This window comes from Myotis nattereri (assembly GCF_964212035.1).
Source record: "Myotis nattereri genome assembly, chromosome: 9".
NCBI lineage: Eukaryota > Metazoa > Chordata > Mammalia > Chiroptera > Vespertilionidae > Myotis > Myotis nattereri.
Genome location: NC_138084.1, coordinates 22479677 through 22500537, shown reverse-complemented (window position 1 = coordinate 22500537; position 20861 = coordinate 22479677). Strand labels below are relative to the sequence as shown.

Below are 20861 nucleotides of genomic sequence, written 5' to 3'. Positions count from 1 at the left end.
GATGGCCATCTCTTGTAGGAAACATTAGAACCAGAGGCTTGAATGCTGGGAGAATGGGTTCTCTCCACAGCTGTCTCTGCTTCTTCCTGTATATGTCAATGTAATTTAAGACTATTGTTATTATTGTTTCCCCCTACCAAAGACTAGAAAACAAAGTAATTGACAGTCTCAAGTTTTACTGGGTCCCATGTTGAAAATAACCTAGGGAGGCTGCAGCAATCTTGAGAAAGAACAAAGCTAGAGGTATCATGCTACCTGTTATCAAATTTACTACAAGGCTATAGTAATCAAAACAGCATGGTACTGTCATAAAAGCAGGCGCATGGATCAATGGAACAGAATAGAGAGCTAAAATAAACCCACACCTATATAGTCAATTAACATATGACAAAGAAGCAAGAATATATAATGGGGTAAAGACAGTCTGTTCAACAAATGGTGTAGGAAAAACTGGACAGATACATGCAAAAAAAAAAAATGAAACTAGCCCACCTTCCTACACCATATACAAGAAAAAACACAAAATGGATTAAAGATATAAATGTAAGACCCCAAACCATAAATCTCCTAGAACAGTGGTTCTCAACCTTGGCTGCACATTAGAATCACCTGGGAATCTTTTTAACATCCTGATTTCTGGGCCTCATCCTCCGGAAATTCTGTTTCTTTGTTACTAATGTTGTGGCCCCACCCCATGACAAAGAAACAGAATTTCTGGAGGATGAAGCCCAGAAATCAGGATTTTAAAAAGATTCCCAGGTGATTCTAATGTGCAGCCAAGGTTGAGAACCGCTGTCCTAGAGGAAAACATAGTAAACTCTCCAACATAGCTCTTAGTAATATTTTTTTCTGATATATCTCTTCAGGCAAGGGAAACAAATGGGACTATATCAAACTAAAAAGTTTTTGTGCCGCAAAGAAAACCATTAACAAAACAAAAAGATAACTTACCTATTGAGAGAAGATATTTGCCAATGATATATCCAGTAAGAGATTAATATCCAAAATGCATAAAGAACTCATACAACTTAACACCAAAACAAACAATCCAATTAAAAAACAGGCAGAGAACCTGAATAGACACTTCTCAAAAGAGGATGTACAGATGGCCAATAAACATATGAAAAGATGCTCAATGTCACTAATTATCAGACAAATGCAAATTAACAAAAAAAAACCCACAATGAGATATCATCTCACACCTTTCAGATAACAAGTGCTGGTGACAATGTGGAAGCCTCCCACATTGTTGGTGGGATTGCAAATTGATGTGGCCACTATAGAAAACAGTATGGAGGTTCCTCTAAAAATTACAACTAGAACTACCTTATGAGCCAGCAATTCCACCTCTGGGTATTTATCTAAAGAAATCCAAAACACTAATTTGGAAAGATATAGGCACTCTTATGTTGAATTAGCATTATTTACCATGGCCAAGATATGGAAGCAACCTAAGTGCCCATCAATAGATGATTAAAGATGTGGTACATATATACAATGGAATATTACATGGCCATAAAAAATGAAATCTTAGCATTTGCGACAACATGGATGCACCTAGAAGATATTATGCTAAGTGAAATAAGTCAGACAGAGAAAGACAAATATCATATGATTTCACATATGTGTGGAATATAAAGAAGAAAATAAACAAGTAAAACAAAAGCAGACTCATAGATGCAGAGAACAAACTGATGGTTGCCAGATGGAAGAGGGTTTCGGGGACTGGGTAAAAAAGATGAAGGGCTTAAGAATTACAAATTGGTAGTTACAAAATAAATACAGGGATGTAAAACACAACATAGAAAATATAGTCAATAATATTACAATGTATGACACTATGTGGGAACTAGAATTACTGAGATCACTTTGTAAATTATGTAAATGTCTAACCACTATACTGAACATCTGAAACTAACATAAAATAATACTGAATGCCAACTGTAATTGAAAAAAAAAATGATAATGCAGTTGCTAAAAAATACTACTAGGGAGAAACACTGCCTTATATTTCAGGTGTCTAATCATGGACAAAAATTTGTGGCAAGTACACTGAATGGCTGCTCTTGCCATAACCATGTAGATGGGGGACAGAAGACCCTAGAAAAGCTGAGGAAAGAGGTCAGGGCAAATTAAGAAATATATTGAGTAGAATACATCCCTACTCAACCTTTATGACTTAGTTCAGGTGGCCCTCCTCCAGGAAGCACTCCAGGTTTAATAGTCTCCTCACTAACATAAACTCTGGTATTGTTGTAAAGGTCTTTTTATGAATAACAAAGACACCTTTATCATTCTTATCTCTTAGGAAATTCCAAGGATTTTAGGAGTTCTCTGTCATGAAAGGTGACGAAAACCTACTATAAATTTTTTTATTGGAGATCACAGTATTCTTCAATATATACTAGTATGTATACTAGTATGTATACACCTCCCTCCTTCACATATGCATATGTATGGCATATAATAAGCTCTCAATAACTGGTAGCTATAATTATTCTTGCTACTATTTATGGATGTCTATTATACCTGGGAACACTGGAATAATCAGCTCACACTTCATGACACGCTATATTTTAATCTTGAACGATGGATGTTACACTGAGAAGAAGTGGAGTTGTTATTTGATCCTGTATTTCCTGTCTTCCCTCCCACTTTGTACCCTCATTTCTTGCAATAGCGTTTAAGAGTCAACTGATCTAAAGAAATGTGATATAGAGAATTTAACTAGTGACTGGGCAGTAAGACAGATTGAAACTGCATTTTTGGCTTTTGGTTTTTCTCATTTGAAGCAAACATTTCAGACTGTTGTGGGGGTGGCATGGGGAAGGAAATACAGATCTGTTCACAGCTGCTACTCAAAATACTGGCCATATAACCAGGAGAGAATTTGGCTCAAATTAAAACCCCAGGGCTTTTTTTATTTTATTTTATTTTATTGTTTAAAGTATTACAGATAGTAGTACATATGTCTCCTTCACCCCCCTCCCCCCACCCCATTGACCTTCCCCCGGCCTCCCCTACTCCCCAGCACATGTCCTCACCCCATCCCCCCAGTATCCATTGGTTATGCTTATATGCATGCATACAAGTCCTTTGGTTGATCTCTTACCGCCCTCCCCCCTCCCCCAACACTCCCAGCCCAGGGCTTTTTTTGCCATCATAATAATTATCAATTAAAATTCATTTGGGTGTCCACAGTGTGTTTGGTACAATATCAAGGAAGGAAGGTGATGATAACAGAAATGGTTTTAACCATTTTGCTCATGATCCAAATGGTATAAAGAAACAGCAGAAATAAATCATTAAATTTTTGTAATTCAACAGCACTTAGAATAACAAAATATTAGAATTAGGAAAGTAGCCAGAATTCTGTTGCATAGCTTCAGAGGTTGATTAAACTTAGAATGGTAATGTTACACAACTAATATAAAAGCAATAGTTCCTAAAGTTTGCACAACCAGTAAGAAATAAGGAAAGCCAAGACTCATAACTAAGCCTTCTAATTCAAAACTGCAGTGTTTACATATATCTCATTTCTTTCTAATTACTCTCTAGGAAAATTAGGAGTCAAGCCATTAATATCTACATGTTTTGTCTTCTCTATATTAGCCGTTATTAGCAATAGTAAGAGAAGATACTGATGGCTTTGATGGGGATGCTCTGAATTGAGGGGTGAGCTTCTTTACAGAACAATATGAACAATATAAACAATTCTAAATATTCCAGGGATTCCATGAGAGAACCCTTATTTGGGATATTAGGCAGAGCTTTGAAGAGCAATACTGCCAAGAAGCCAGCAGAGGGAGACATACAAGTTTAACCATTCCAACCACTCAACTAACAGTCTGGGAATGCTATAGTAAGCCAAACCAACATGGCATCTTCTTTCATAACTCTTACCATCCAGTGACTTTCTTGACAAAATTCTAAAGTCCGTTGTCCCTTCTGATGCACCTGATTGACAATTCCTCTACCTTGAATTAATCCAGTTATTTGTCCCTCATAAGGACACCTTAACACTAGAAGAGGAATTGAAATTTTCACATCATAGATTTATGTCTCTACCTACATATTCATACTCTCTAACTTCATATAGACTCTGAATATTGCTTTTATATGCCCCTAGTTATAGTTATCTCTTTATTCCCCTAGCCTCTAAATGAAATCGAGCATTTCATTTACTTACAAATGCAGACAACAAATTATAGTTTGCTAGCAGTACCTATTAGCACTGTAGTATTAATAACTGTGTTTACAGTACCCATATAGAATCACCAATAGAAATCACAGATTATTGTGTATCAAATTATAGTTGTTACAAATAACTCAAAATATCATTTATAGTACTCATCACTACTTTGAAAGTATGTCGTTATTAGATTTGGTACTAGACTACACCATTTTATGCATTTTTAAAACGTATCTGCAAATTGTTTTATACTTCTTCCATCAAGAGGTAGAAGCTATGTTCCCTGTCCTTGAATCTGGGCCAAATCAGTGACTCACATATAACCAACAGAACAGGTGGAAGTGACAATTCAGGACTACAGGGGATGGGTCATAAAAGATGAAGAAGCTTTCACTTTGCTTGCTGGAGCATAAGCACCAGAAGCCTTGAGCCACCAAGCAATAAATTCAGCTCCCTTACAGCTAGCATGCTGGCAGGGAGAGGGGGAGGCGGGGAGAGAGAGGAAGAGTAACATTCACTGGCCAGACTCCCCTGGTTTTATTTTGACTGATAGGAACAAAGTGTTTATTACAAGATTCCTCTACTCTGGATGATTGGGAACACAAACTATTTATTCTCAGCATTAGAAATTGTTTGGCCTACTACTTTTTTTAAAAATATATTTTATTGATTTTTTACAGAGAGGAAGGGAGAGGGATAGAGAGTTAGAAACATCGATGAGAGAGAAACACCAATCAGCTGCCTCCTGCACACCCCCTACTGGGTATGTGCCCGCAACCAAGGTACATGCCCTTGACCAGAATCGAACCTGGGACCCTTGAGTCCGCAGGCCGACGCCCTATCCACTGAGCCAAACCGGGTAGGGCTGGCCTACTACTTTTTGGTGGTTCTTTCACGCACCTCCCAGAGTTTCACTCTTCCACTGAACAGATCAATACCCAGGCAAAGATATAAAGCAGGGATGGGCAACATTTTTTCTGCCAAGGGCCATTTGGATATTTATATCATTCACGTGCCATACAAAATTATCAATTTAAAAATTAGCCTGCTATATTTGGTCAAACATTTAATTAACTCACACCTAATGCCTTTGCAGGGCCAGACCAAATGATTTCTCGGGCCTTATATGGCCCGGGCCGGGCATTTCCCACTTCGGTATAAGGGAAAAGTTCACCTGGGGAGGCCTCCAAGACTCTGTGCCACTTCCTCCTCTCTGATACCAGCCCATCAGCTTCTCTGAATCTCCATCTCTGTCTCCTCCATTTGGTGAAACCACTAGTCTCTGTTTAGGTTCCCCTACCGGCTCTATGACCTGAACTCTGGTTCCAGGCAGTAAGCTGGGATCACTATAGGACTTACCTTATTTTTTTTATTTTTATTTTTTTGTTAATCCTTACCCGAGGATATGTTTCCACTGATTTTTAAAGAGAGTGGAAAGGAGGGGGAGAGACAGAGAGAAACACTGATGTGAGAGAGACACATCACATGCACCCTGACCAGGGCCAGGGGGAACAAGCTGCAAGCAGCACATGCCCTTGATTAGAATTGAACCTGGGGCCCTTCAGTCCGCAGGATGACACCCTATCCACTGAGCCAAACCAGCCAGGGCAGGACTCACCTTAGTTGTTTCTCTTCTTTCAGGATCATAATTCAGTATTTAGATATCCTCCAATATCTAAAAATAGTGGTTTTCAGTAGGAGGGCAATCTGCCGAAGCAAAAGTCCAAATATAATTGTTAAAACCTATTTAAAAAACTGAATTGTGTTGTTTAATCTTAATCAGACTCAAAACTAAAAAAAAAAAAAAAAAAAAAGGCCTTCATACTATAGTAATCATAGTAAAGGCTGTTGAAAATGTTCTCTATGGTAGCTATTATCTCTAACTTCCCATGCTTTAACTGGGTATATTCTGGCTTCTACCCTCCACTTCACTGAAAGAGCTCTTATCACACCATCTATAACCATCTAATTGCTCTAAAGCATATATTTTAGTCTCTTTTTTACTTGATTTTTATACAGTTATGCAATCCAATATGGTAGCCACTATCTACATGGAGCAACTGAGTACCTGAAAAGTGGCTAGTCCAAATTGAAAGGTACTGGAGGTATAAAATACACACCAGATTTCAAAATAACTTAGTATTAAAAAAAGGCTATAACATACTTTATTAATAATTTTATATTAATTACATGGTGAAATGATAATGTTTTAAATATATTGGGTTAAACAAAACATATTTATAAATTAATTTACCTATTTCTTTTTAAACTTTCTAATATTACTACTAAAAAATTTACAATTACATATGTGACTCTCATTGTACATCTAAAGGCCAGTACTGTTCTGCAGCAACCTCTCCCTCCCATACTGCTAGAGCCCTGCTTTCAACTCTTGCCTCCCTTGGTAGGTGGGACTTTGCTCTGCCTTTGATTTCTGGCTACCTCACTGCCTCCTCCTTCTGCGACTTCCTTTGAGATCTAAATCTATTGTTTGCAAATCAATTGTGTAATTGCTTGCCAACATCTCAGATTCTTTCTTTTTTAAAAAAAAATATATTTTTATTGATTTCAGAGAGGGTGAGGGAGAAGAGAGATAGAAACATCAATGATGAGAGAGAATCATTGATTGGCTGTCTCCTGCACATCCCCTACTGGGGATCAAACCTGCAACTCTGGCATGTGCCCTTAACGGGAATCGAACCCAGGACCCTTCAGCCAGCAGGCTGACACTCTATACACTGAGCCAAACCAGCTAGGGCTCAGATTCCTTCTTGAAGCTTATCTGTAAAGACTGATCTAGTATTAACATTTACCAAAACGGATCTTCAGCTCAAATTCCTCTCATCGCCTTCCTCTTCTTTCCAACGGCATACTGTGCATCTTCACTTGGCTGTCTTAGACTTAACATATCCAAGGTTTAATTCCTTCTCTCTATTCTCCATAACCCATTTCTCCTTTTGTCCTCCCAATTACCCAAGCCAGAACCCTAAAATTATTCTCTCCTTCTTCCTCACATCTATAGCTAATCAGTTACTAAGTAGCCTGCTTGCTCTCTATGCTTTCTTAAGTCCCTTAGTTTGGGGTATTTCAATCTTGGCACTATTGAAATTTTGAACCAGATCATTCTTTTGTGAGGGGTTGTCTTCCACAACATAGCATGTTTAGGAACTCCCCTGTCCTCACCCCACTAAATATCAGTAGCGCCCCCTAGCGGAAAACAAAGAAATGTTTCCAGACATTACTAAATGTTTAAGGAAGGGGTAGGGGAAGGAATCATCTCACCCCACAGAGACACTGAGTTGATGGAGGACATCATTATTAATCTCTGCATTAGGGCAAAAGAGAACTGGCTCTCCTGCCCAGTACTGAACTTCTTCCTTATTCTCCATACTCCTCACAGTTTTCCACTTCAGTTCAGAATAAAGTTTAGTCTCTCCTATACGACATAAAAAAGAGCATTATCTGTCCTCTACTTACCTTTCTCAGCTTCCCACTCCAGCTATACTGAATTCCTTGCAGTTTCCTTAGGGATGGATGAAAGTCATAAGAAGTGTTAGTCAGAAAAAGTGTTAAATACACTGGCAGCTTATGAGATAAATGCAAAATTTATAGGATGTTTTATATAGAGAATATGAGTAAGCATGTATTTTGTGAAACATAGGCAGAATTCCATTAAATATACATAGTGAGTACACTGTAAGGCATCCCAAGTTGAAAATATCATGGAACAGAGGGACATTTATAGTAAAAACAAAAGGGGGGGGGCAGAAAAACTAAGTTATGAATAATTATGTCATCTCTGGGCTGACAGCCATGTCACCACCAAATCATTCATCCAGAGGTGACACCTGGTATAATCTCACATGTGCTCAATCCCAAAAAAAAATTAATTAATAAATTAATTAATGCAAATAAACCCATCTCTGTTCAGGCTAATTAGTGAGCCCTGGTTGTGGCCAGCCATGTTTCCCGGCACCTATCCAACAGAGCAAGCATGTGGGCCTCCCTTCTGTGACCTGAACTCTGGTCCTCAAAAGCATATCATCAATGGAAGAGGTTGACTGGACATCTGAACGTTGTTTAACTCCAGATCCAAGCGATGTCCTTCCACTTGTTTGCATCCTATCCTAAACGTGTCAGTGTATTCCTACTCTTTTCCCTTGCTTTTCCCTGGGTGTTAAAATGGAGTCCATAAACCATTTTATTCAAGCATCTTCATTTGGTCTGTGAGTCTTCTATTTCATTACCTCTAGGACAGCTTGCCTCGCAGCAGTTGGCCTGAAAGCCCCCATGGCATCGGGTTAGTTTTCCACAGGACAGCTCAATCAATTCAAGCAATAATCTCCTCTCAGAACGCCTCTGCCTTAGTAATCTTCATTTCACCCTGTTCATGTTCTGTGTTTCCATTGTGGCATTTATCACGCCCCCCTGGGGTTGACGCTTGCCTCCTTTGTTTCTCTCTCTGGCCTGTGAGCTCTTTGAAAGGAGGGGTGAGTTTTACTCATTTGTCTCATTTTCTCTTAGCAAAGTGCCAACCATAAAGTAACTACTACAAAAGCTACTGCATGCGACCTCCGGAAGAAACAGCTGAATGGGTTATCTGCTGTTTTTGCCTTTCTCTCATTCCCCAGTTCTAAGACTGGTGTAATAGGGTGAGTAGCAAAACCCAGCCTGCTTGCACGGCATCATGGAGGTGGTGGCAGAGCCGTAGGCTCCCTGCAGGGAACCGACATTAAGTGTGTACAGCATTACTAGCAAGCTCGGGCCTTGGTGGACTGCATCTCTCTGTCTCACTTTTTTTTTTTTTTCCTTCACTTGGGTGGCTACAAAAACAGTACTGGGGGGCTGGGAGGCTTTTCCCTCCACCTCCCACCTGAAAATGGTTGAAGGCTGAGTCCCTTTAGCCTAGCAGTGGTTCTCAACCTTCCTAATGCCGCGACCCTTTAATACAGGTCCTCATGTTGTGGTGACCTCCCCAACCATAAAATTATTTCCGTTGCTACTTCATAACTGTAATTTTGCTACTGTTATGAATCGTAATGTAAATATCTGATATGCTATATGTGTTTTCCGATGGTCGCGACCCACAGGTTGAGAACCGCTGGAAGGGGTCTTGAGCTCTCAAAGATGCTAAATGAATGAAATCCATTCTAAAATGAATGAGTACCTAAACTGTGGCAAACATTAGAGATACAAGAGAGTGATTTCTCCCCTCAAAACATTTACAAGCATCTTCTCGGAGCCCATATTATACTCAAAGTAATAAACACCTATTTTTTTTTTTAATAGTTTAAAAAGAGATGCATTTTGGAATACTTTTAGCTTGAATAAAATTAATGAAATAAAATGTGAGACCTTAAATAAAGGGTCTGTTCTTGAGGTCCTTGTAACACAGGCCCTTCTACTCCACGGGTTAGAAAGATTGGGGTGCAAACATTTGGCTTCACGATCAGGCGTCGAGATTCGCGAACAGAACCCAAGCTAGCCAAACCTGCACCTGGGAAGAGGCGGCCCCGGGACCGAGCCGTTCCCGAAAACAACAACATCTCGCCAGAGCAAGAAGCAACTGTTGCCTCACCTTGAATCATTCATCCTCCCATTGACGCCGCCTCGTCCTTTCCGCCGCGGGGGGGCGCCAGGCTCCTTCCGCTCTAGGCTCCCCCCGCTTAGCTCTCTATGGTCGCGCCGGGCCCCTCTAGCTCTCGCTCGCCGTCCTCTCGGTGGTAGTGCGAGGGCGCGCCGTGGAGCAGGTCGCGGAGGTGGCGGTGCGTGGTGACAAGTTCTGTGCGAACCCGGGCGGCGGAGCTCGCGCTCAGGTGGAACGGGCCGCGGGGGAGGTTCTGGGAGGGAAGAAGCGGGGGCGTGGGCGGGGAGACGGGTCCCTGGAAAGGAGGGAGACTCGGGCCGGGTCACGGAGGCCGGAGAGGAGGCCCGGAAGCGGGAGGGGACTGTTCCGCAGCCTCCCGACCCGCCGATCTCCGACCCCGGTTCATCCGGCGCCCCTTGGTGCCCAGGCCCTGCGCGGTGGCCGCCGCATCTGTCGCGTCTGCGGGTTGTCGCCTCTCGTCCGGAGCCCGGGAGCCCTCAAAGCGATGGGTTAGTGGATGAGGTTAAAATATGGTGGCCTTCAACCCCGTACCCAGCGTCTCTCTCCTGTTTTGTTTTTATTCTTTGTCATCGGAGTCCTCCCGGCCCTAGATGTGTGGTTGAGGCCGGAGGCGGAATAGTAGTCGTTTTTTTATCCCGGTACCATGAACATAGTAGGTCCTCCTTGGACGGATCTGGTGGCCTGAAACATTTGGATAGAGCCGCTCACAGGGCCGTCAGGCCTGCGACCTCCACAGGGTTGGGGTGGGAAGGATTGCCGCATCCTGGGGACTTAGTCGCATTGATTTGGGGAGATGTAGGCCTCTTGGGGTGAGGTTCCTATCGTTTCTGGGCAGGTATTCGTTGAAAAGACGTTGTGAAGAGTCTACTAGGGGTCAGTGTTGTGCTGGAGACGTCAAGGGTACAGGGGACCCAGGCGATTTCCTGCCCTCACAGAACTAAGGTGTAAGGGGGGCGGGGGGCGACTTAACCAACAGCGAGCCTGTGATGAGGGCTATGACAAGGGGAGCCCCCGGAGTTCTTGTTCCTCCACCGGATGATAAAGAAGGTGACGCCATAGAGCTCTGTCCTCCAGCAGCTGAGAGAGCACCGTGAGGTCAGCTCAGCTCCCAGGGAAGTGCGGCCAGAGGAAGGAGGCCTGCAGCCGTGGTATCTGGGTGAGGCTCCGCAGATCGGGGGGCACTGGCTCTGTCCGGAAGGATGCCTCAGCCGGGGAGCCCTCGAAGCGATGGGTTAGGACTCAGTGATGGCGAACCTATGACACGCGAGCTCATTTTTTTGGTTGATTTTCCTTTGTTAAATGGCATTTAAATATATAAAATAAATAACAAAAATATAAGTCTTTGTTTTACTATGGTGGCAAATATCAAAAAATTTCTATCTGTGACACGGCACCAGAGTTAAGTTAGGGTTTTTCAAAATGCTGACACGCCGAGCTCAAAAGGTTCTCGCCATCACCTACCCGTTAGGTGGATGAGGATTGGAATATGGTGGCCTTGAACCCCGTAACCCGGGTAACCTAAGCAAAGAGAACAATATAAAGGCATACAACGGAAAAGAACAACGCAGGTAGTGTAGTTTTGACGGCAGTGTTGTGGCATTTAGAACACGTGATGGCATTCTAAAGAGCCCAGACTGTATTTTCTACAAAGTGGTAAGGAAAAAAAAAAAAAAGAAAGTGTTTTCCACAGATTACAGTTCCGTTTCACAATCACTTACTCGGCATCCATAGCGGGAACCTGGGATTGTTCGACAATCTTGGTCTCATCCAGAATAAGGCAGAGTGAGGAGAGCTTTGCGCATGACTCTCGGTCTGGAAACTGCCTCTTAGTTGTTGCCATCCCTCTTCACTTCCTTCCCTTTGGCCTTTAAGGACCAGAGGAATAGTGACAAATTGCAAATGGATTCCAAAGATGATCGGAAAGTACACTGGACAGAGCATTAAAAAATCTGAGGGAAGTGCTTTGGGTGAGCCTAACTAATGGATTCTTCATATAAAGTAAAATTTGGTTTGGATGTGTGTTTGGATGTTTAATTCATTTAGCAAATACATGTCTCTGATATATCAGCCATTGTGTTAGCCTGGAAACTAGAGCTCTAAACTTCAGATTCTTCATCTGTAAGTGGGAGTGATAGTACCTCAAAGTTGTAAAGATGAATGAGATGATGTTTGTGCTATCGCTGTGCCTGGCTCTCACTAGAAATCTTTTAAACTAGAGGCCCAACGCACGAAGATTTGTGCAAGAATAGGCCTTCCTTCCCCTGGCTGCCGCTGGGCGGAAGCCTGCTTCATTGCCATGGTGATGAGGCAAGTGGCCCTGCCTCCCTCATCTTTGTCACATCAATTTGCATATTCCCTCCTTATTGGCTGTGGGCGCCACCATCTTTTGTTGTGGAGTGCTGGTTAATTTGCATATTCCATCTTCATTAGATAGGACAGGACTATGGACTATATATTTGTTTTAAATTCTCTTTACCTTTCTTATTGGCTCTAGGCCTTTACTTGAGAATTGAGATTATCTCATCTTGGCTCTTTAGTCCTTGTGTTAGTGACTATGTAATGTACATAGTTAATATTTGAAGGTAATTGGCACAAAAGTTGACAGTTACAAGAGGCATGACTTTTTTATGTGTGCTCATAACTAAAGCTGCTGATTTGCATAGTAGGGGTCGATGAAAATACTTTATTTTCATTAAATAAGAGATGGCTTAGAAAATGCTTGACAAATTATAAGAACTTATACTTCACCCCTACTCCCAAAGGGCATTTTTCATGAAGGGAAGAATTCTTGACTTAACTTAAAAACTCAGAAAATTGCTCTAACTGGTTTGGCTTAGTGGATAGAGCATCAGCCTGTGGACTGAAGGGTCCCAGGTTCAATTCCGGTCAAGGGCATGTACCTTGGTTGAGGGCATATCCCCAGTGGGGGTTGTGCAGGAGGCAGCTGATCCATGTTTCTCTCTCATCGATGTTTCTCTCTATCCCTCTCCCTTCCTCTCTGTAAAAAATCAATAAAATATACTTTAAAAAAAAAAAAACTCAGAAAATTTTTTATTTGGTTAAATTTCCTCTTAATACTACTTTTCCCACTAATTAGGAGACTGGTCAAGTAAAAAGCTGTATTAATGAGAAATCAACATATTGGAACATAGTATTACTACACTTCCCCTAAAAATTTTGGGAAGAAAAATAATTAGTTTTCTTTGTAATCTGAACTTCCCTCTGCTATTGTTTTCAGACAGTTTCATTTTAAATTGAGCAACTCCTATAATTTGTTCATAGGAAGTTCGAATTCCTTTTAATAACAGGTAAGAGGTGGAACTTAATTTGAAGCTGGCACCAAAGAAAGATCTCTACTTACTAGAAAATGAATGCCAAAAAGATAAATAAATAAAAATTGCATAGTAAATGAGGTTGCTAGAATTAGCAAATAAAAATATGGGATTCCCAGTTAAGTTTGAATTTCAGACAAATAACAGCTTATTTTTTAGCAATATTTGGAACATATTTAATGTGAAAATTATTTGTGCATTATCTAAAATTTAACTTTAACCGAGCATTCTGTATTTTATCTGGCAACTCCAATAGCAAGTAATTCTAACCCCATAGTGACACCTAAGGAATGGATGCTTAGAAAACAGTATAACTGTGCAGACAGTTTAATTCCTTCAAGTGTTCCTCCAAAAATTACATACAGTATTCAAAGTGTGCCAAAAACAGAAGACTTTGTGATACTGGGACAGAGAAGAAATTCTCAAACAAAAATGCACATATCAAACGAAATATATCACAAAGTCTTCTGTTTTTTTGTAAATATACTTTTATGATTAATTCTTTAATCCAACTGGAATTGATTTTTGTTTGTGAGACAGAAATCTTATTCTGCCTTTTTCCACATGGTTAGGCAGTTTTCCAAGCATCTTTCATTAAATCCTTCTTCCATTAATGTGTAATGCCCACTGATTTATAATACCATATGTTATACATCTTCCTCTTTTCATGGATCTATTTGTCTATATTATGCTGATACCAGTTTTCATTATAATAGTTTTATAGTAAATGTCTTATTCTGTTTTTCTTCATGATTCTCTTGGCTTACTTGGACCTTTACCCTTCCATGTAAACCATTTTACTAAATTCCAAGAGGAAGTAGGCGGAACACCTGATGGGATTTTTATTAGAATAGTTTTGAATTTATAAATTCCTGGAGAATTGACATATTTACTATAGACTTTCCAAGGCATATTTCTTCAGCATTTATTAAAAGTATCTTTTTTGTCTTTCTGTTTGATAATTTTGCCATAAAAGCCTTAGGTGTCTTTTTTAAGTTTTATATGTTTTGTAAGGTATCTTAAAGTGCTTTTGGTTTCCAATATTTTTGTTGAATTATCTTGCTACTTCTAATAGTTTGCTAAAACCTCATATTTTCCATGTAGATAGTTAAATAATCTTTGAGTAATATTTCTTGTTTCTTTCTTTTCAATTCTGATACCTTTTAATATGGTGTTAAATGGAAGCTGTGACAGCAGGTATTACGTAGTTCTGACTTTAAAGGAAATGCTTCTGATGCTTCATGATTAAATATAATAATATTTCTTGTATACTTTTTGTTAAATACCTTTCTTTTCCTTTTTTGCTAAGAGTTTTCTTTCTTTTAAACAAGTATTGAGTTTTATCAAATGCCTTTCAGTTTCCCAGATAAAACATTTACAGCACAAATCTGACTCTCTTTAATATTTTCTTCAGGGTGACCAGCATATCACTTATTGGAGAGAGGTCAGTTGCTCGACAGAATTAAACAGGAAATTTGCTAGAATCAAGAATGATGGATCCGTGTTCAGTTGGAGTTCAGCTTCGTACCACAAATGAGTGCCATAAAACTTTCTATACTCGTCATACAGGTTTCAAGACTTTGCAAGAATTGTCATCAAATGATATGCTTTTACTTCAACTTAGAACTGGAATGACACTTTCTGGGAACAATACAATTTGCTTTCATCATGCAAAAATTTACATTGACAGATTTGAGGATTTGCAGAAGTCATGTTGTGACCCCTTTAACATCCATAAAAAACTAGCCAAAAAAAACTTGCATGTAATTGACTTAGATGATGCCACTTTCCTGAGTGCAAAATTTGGCAGACAGCTTGTACCTGGTTGGAAGCTTTGTCCAAAATGCACACAGATAATCAATGGAAGTGTGGATGTTGATTCTGAAGACCGGCAAAAAAGAAAACCTGATTCAGATGTATGTATAGTAGTTATTTTTTTCTGCTATGTTATTTCTACACCATGGGGTTTTGTTTAACTATAAGGAAATCATATTTACATTATTGTTTACTAGAGGCCCAGTGCACGAATTCATGCACCAGTGGCGTCCCTCGGCCTGGCTGGCGGGATCAGGCCGAAACCAGCTCCCTGACATCTCGCCTGGATTGCGAGAAGGCACAGGCCAGGCCAAGGGACACCACCAGTGCACGATCGGGACCAGGGAGGGATGCGGGAGGTTGGCCAGCCGGGGAGGGACTGCGGGAGAGCTCTAGGGCATCTCGGGCCTATCTTGCTCAGTCCTGATCAGCCAGAACCCAGCAGCAAGCTAACCTACCGGTCGGAGCATCTGCCCCCTGGTGGTCAGTGTACGTCATAGCAAGCGATTGAGTGGCCTTAGCATATCATTAGCATATTACACTTTGATTGAACGGATGACCAGACACTTAGCATATTAGGCTGTTATTGTATAGGATTATACTAATCAGCATGCAGTGAATGTAAAGTTGGGGAAGTGAAAATAAATGGTGTTTCTAAATATTTCTAGATACCTAGATCAGGGATTTTCAACCTTTCATCTCATAGCATACATAAAGTAATTTCTAAAGTTCTGTGGCACACCAAAAAAGATATATTTTTGGCCAATGGACAAAATATACAGTTATAATTTTTATTTCATTTACACTGGACAGCTGTTGTTGTGTTGGCTGTTGTCGTTTCTTTATTTGACAGTTTAAGGGGAAAGAGGTCAGTTCCCCTGACTAAATAGTCCAGTATTGCATGTTTTAAAAATTCTTGCAGCACACCAGTGTGCGGGGGCACACCAGTTGAAAATCTCTGACCTAGATTGAATGATAAAGAAAGTAAGTTTGGGAAAGGAATAACATAATATGCCCAAGACTCTCTTTAACCATATTAAAACAACTTAAGATTTCATAAAGCTCTCTTTGGTGTAGAACAAGGACAAATATGTCAAAGGAGCACTGCTTAAAATTTCTATTTGTAATTAATTTATAATTCTTGCAGCTGGGAAGAATTGTAATTTTTCATTATATTAATAAGTCAAGAGGTAACTAAAATTTAAATTATGTATAGTGCTTTCCTTTGGTGCTCCCCCTAGAGGCATATCTCCAGGACTCAGTGGTATCTTGCAGTTCATACTAAGTACTTGCTACTGTCACTTCACCAGTTTATTTATCCATTGCTCTTGAGGAATGTATCACATAAAGCTGTTTCCCCCAAGTAACAAACTTAAACTCTTCACCATCAAAATTTGTAATGCATTTTAGGACTTATTCTCTGCTTTTGAAAACATAATAACAAGAGAAACTTTTCTTAAGGACTCAGGATCATTAGTAGGACCCTCAGGTTATAAAGCAGTTTTTCTGACTTCTCTCACATGTTGGCAACAGCTATTTCAGTTTTCACCGTGTCTGTGCCCTTCCTCTCCTATATGCCAGAAATTAAAATTAGGTAATGAAAATATTACATGTAAATTACCAATAAATTTTTAATATGGTCCAGGGCTGTAAATTTTGTTGTACTTGGGCTCTAAAACCTTTTTTTTCTTTTTTTTTTGTGAGTTCGAGACTGTCTTCCAGGTTAAGGAATAATCTGGATTAACAGTAAGTGAAATAGTAATAAAATATGACCTGATGTCAAATTGGTAATTTGTTTACCTTTATTCAGGGAAGAACTGCTAAAGCTTTGAAATCATTACAGTTTGCAAATCCAGGAAAGCAAACTGAATTTCCTCCAGAAACTGGTAAAAGAGAAAAAAGAAGGCTTACAAAAAGTGTAACCTCCAGTTCAGACAGGTAGGCTATGTGTTACTTCCGACATATGTTAACTTTCTGACTCATATCTGTGTTGTTCTCCTATCTTTCTCTTAAGTTTTGAATTTTCTGGGTTAGTATTTTAAATTGGATAATCTGGAATTGGTAAGAATATCTGAAGGCCTCATAAATAATTGACATCTTTTTCAACTTGAAAAATTTGTTTCTAAGAAAGTATCAATGAAGTGAACAAGATAATATTTTTGCATAAGAATTAAAATAATTTAAACAAATTATTAGAATTAAAGTAATTGAATTTTTTGAAAAGCATTGATATTATATAATTGGTATATCTGCTGTATGAGTGGCAGCAGGAAAGTAAATTTTATGAGAAACTTTATAGGTATGAAATGGAAAAGTTATGGTACAGTCACCAGAGTGAATGAGGAAACTAAATTGTTTAGATGTGACTTTTTAAATTGAGCATTTCTAAAATATAAATTGATAAAGAAATATTAGTATAATCATTCAGAATTTTCTACAGATTGCATTTATTCTATCTTAAGGTTTTCTGTTGAGTCATATAAGTATTTTTAAGTCAGATTTGCTGTAATCCATCAAAGAACTTGAAACAGATTAGTTGCAGCATAAAAACCAGTAGGGTAGTACACTGTAATAAAAATAAAATGATATTCACAAAGCAGTAAAGAGATTGGTAGCCAACAAAAAGTACCTCTATTAACTACCCACTTTCCTTTTCTTAACGGTAAGGGAAGTTTTAACAGAAATATACCTATTTTTGGACAAAGTTCTTGTCCATTCTTTTGTTGAGTTGATTTTTCAATGGACTTTGAGAGGAATTTTAGGCTTATTGTATTTGTGTCAGTTCTTCAGAGTAGTGTCTCTTCTGACGAGGAGTTCATACTACTCTAACTGTAGAGTAGCCTTGAGTCTGGTAAGTCATGTACCAGTCTGGTAGGACTTCATCCCTAATTCAGAATATTTTATCTCCTTAAATTTTTCCATTACCTTATTTTCAATTAAGTATTCAAAAAGTAATATACTTGTGAGGTGTAATTCGCCTGTGTTTATTTTACAGACAAGTGATACCAGCCAAGAGTAAGGTCTATGATAGCCAGGGTCTCCTGATTTTCAGCGGAATGGACCTCTGCGACTGCCTGGATGAAGATTGCTTAGGGTGTTTCTATGCTTGTCCTGCCTGTGGTTCCACCAAATGTGGAGCTGAATGCCGCTGTGACCGCAAGTGGCTCTATGAGCAAATCGAAATTGAAGGGGGAGAAATAATTCATAACAAACATGCCGGATAATTTGTAGCATTTCATTATGGGATCTTTAAAGTACTTTCTCTATTTCTAAAAGTCTGTCATTCTTAAATGCATTTTAAAGTTGATTGCCAAATGACAAAAATTTGAAAACTACCTTAACATGCACTCAACCAGCGCTAATATTGTGAATTTATTTCAGCAGCCACTTAGAGCCTATCTGGGCCAATGTAAACAAGTAAGGCATAAGCACTCCTCAATTTGCACAATTCACAAAGCCACAAATTCCGATAACAATGATTTAGTTGAATAACACCAGTTCCCTAACAGTACAGTTCAAATTTCAGTTTCCAGGATATATTAACCGTGAGTAAAGTACATGAAGTAGTCACTGTGAATAACAGATGTATTTTATGATCAGTGGCCAATCACATTACTTCTCAAATTCTGCTGGAGGTTGGTCACTGCACATCTGTTAATCAGCCCACTTTCAGACAGCAAAGCATACAGGTATATTTTCTTGCCCCACATGTGACATTTTATAAAAGTAGGTAATGGAAAGAATGGGCAAATAAATTAAAAGTGATAATGCCAGACAGAATTGAGATTCGAGGTGAACGTTAATGGAGTTGTAGAAGAAGTCGCTGATCATGGGAATGTTGACAGTGCTGCTTTTCAACCTAGAGCCTCTGGATATGCAGCCAGAGAAATTTAGTGGCAGCAAACTTCCCAGCATAAATGAGGAAAGGTTTTGTCCCCGAGGAAGTGATGTTAGAAACTTCACATTAAAGGAAATTGCAGAAATATTTTACGACATTCAAAGTACAAATGCTGAAATATGGAAACTAATCCAAATTTAAAGGAGAATGACAATTTGCTATGGTATAAGTTACTGGACAAAAAAAAGCAAGCACTGTTTAAATGACTAGATTAATTTTTTACAATGAAAGAACATGAATTCTCAATCTTTCTAATGTTTTAAATTACAGTGTACTAAATACTTTTATAATTTTTCCATTTACATTTTAACTGAACAGAACAAGTATCATTTTCCTCATTGATTATTAACAAAGATTGGCCATTTTTTTATGATCCCATACTATCATGCAAGGCAAGAACTGCCTGTAACTGAGAAAAGTGCTTACTTTAGGAAAAATTAATTTTGATGCAGTGGTTGAGTACTAAACTGTTTTGGGAATAATCCACATATCTGTACTAAAATATGCCATTTCTTCTCCCCACTTAAACTCTTCAAATAAATGTTTTAATACTGTAAACCTTTCATTGTTTAGACCATGCTTTCTTGGTGAAAATGTGTTCTTTGTCGCAAAAATCTTATTTCTGTATTTAAAGCAAAAATATACATAAGTATATAAATAGATGTTGATTGCAATTAGAGGACTAAAAAAAGACTCCTTAAGGGAATAATAATAACAAATAGAGAACACTGGTTGAGACTATAAATTATTTGGAAATTGAAACTTGATGTTGGGATTTTTGTGGGTGTTGTTTGGAGGATGGGGGTGGGTGATAACTTCTCTCTGCCCTTTATTTTTTTAAAACATAAAAAAATATGTTTTAAAATACCTGTTCTAAATCTTTCATTATCTAGGATACTGCCACTAATCTAGATTTTTGTCTTGTCTTCCCTAAATATAGTACTTTAGTTGAATCAGATGAGCTTAAAACAACTTGAGATATTTTTTAGCCATTGAAACTATAAATTTATACAACCAGTTTTATTGACCAATAGAGGTTTATTTTTATTTTTGTACACTCTTAGTATCTCTTTACTTTGTTGGAATGCCATTTTCAGCCATGAAATTAACAGTCATTTTTAAGATATAATTGTTCACTGACCTAGTTATCAAAAGTACAGTTAATTCCTTCATTTAAACGTTTCAACACCACTGGCAAAAAGAATATTTTAGCTTCATATGCTTAAATAGCTAAATTTTCTTAAATTAAGGAAATATGTTCTTATAAAGGACTTAAACATAGACTCCAATTTTGTCTGAACTTCCAGGATCATTAGACCTTCTTAATTGCATTTCTGCCATCATTTCTTAGAGACTGTTTAAAACGAATATTTTTTCAACAGAATACATGACTTTAAAAAATTCAAATATTTTAATTTCAGCATTACTTAGTAGAACACTTTTGTGTTATTTTCAAAGATAGTAAGTTTTTCAAGGGAAAATTTTTTGGAGAACAATTATCAATTATGCTAGTATTTCTTTATTGTGCCTATTTAGGTGACCAAGTTTTTAACGAGCATGCTAAAGGTTTGTAGAGAACGATATATCTGATTTTTATCACAAGTCCACTTACTGTTTTTTAATTTCAGAAATACAGAAAACAATAAAATTTTAACATTTTGCGGATGATTCAAGGTGGCTAAATTGTTTTAGAATGCTATTACTCTTTTAAAAAGCAAAAATATAAGTTTAGTAACATTTAACGTCTGCTGTATGTGGCTCCTGGTGGAGAAGTTAATATGAGACCACAAACATTGATCTTACACAATGTTTTGGCCACAAATGTTAAAAGTAAAAATGTGTGTATACTTTATATTTGAATAAAATAAATGGCATCCCATGTGATTTTTCTCCTGTGTCTTTTTCAAATATAAGAAAATAACTTTGGAATATTTTATGTACGATTCTTCTGTTTTTAAAATATTACATCTAGTTCAATGTAACAGGCTATTCTAAAACTGCCTGGCATGGATTCAA

General features: G+C 38.4%; 1 protein-coding gene across 2 annotated transcripts; it reads left to right on the top strand.

Annotated features, from left to right (window-relative positions):
- Positions 1–9914: 9914 nt before the first annotated feature.
- Positions 9915–19549, top strand: ARL14EP (ARF like GTPase 14 effector protein). 2 transcript variants are annotated; one of them, XM_081098167.1, is made up of 4 exons: positions 9915–10008; positions 14547–15048; positions 16758–16885; positions 17943–19549. In XM_081098167.1, the coding sequence occupies exons 2-4, from the start codon at positions 14623–14625 to the stop codon at positions 18169–18171; spliced, it is 783 nt and encodes a 260-aa protein (XP_080954293.1). In that variant the 5' UTR covers positions 9915–10008; positions 14547–14622; the 3' UTR covers positions 18172–19549. The 2 variants fall into 2 exon arrangements, with proteins under 2 accessions (XP_080954293.1, XP_080954294.1); XM_081098168.1 differs by having other exon boundaries at positions 9997–10288.
- The last annotated feature ends 1312 nt before the right edge of the window (positions 19550–20861 follow it).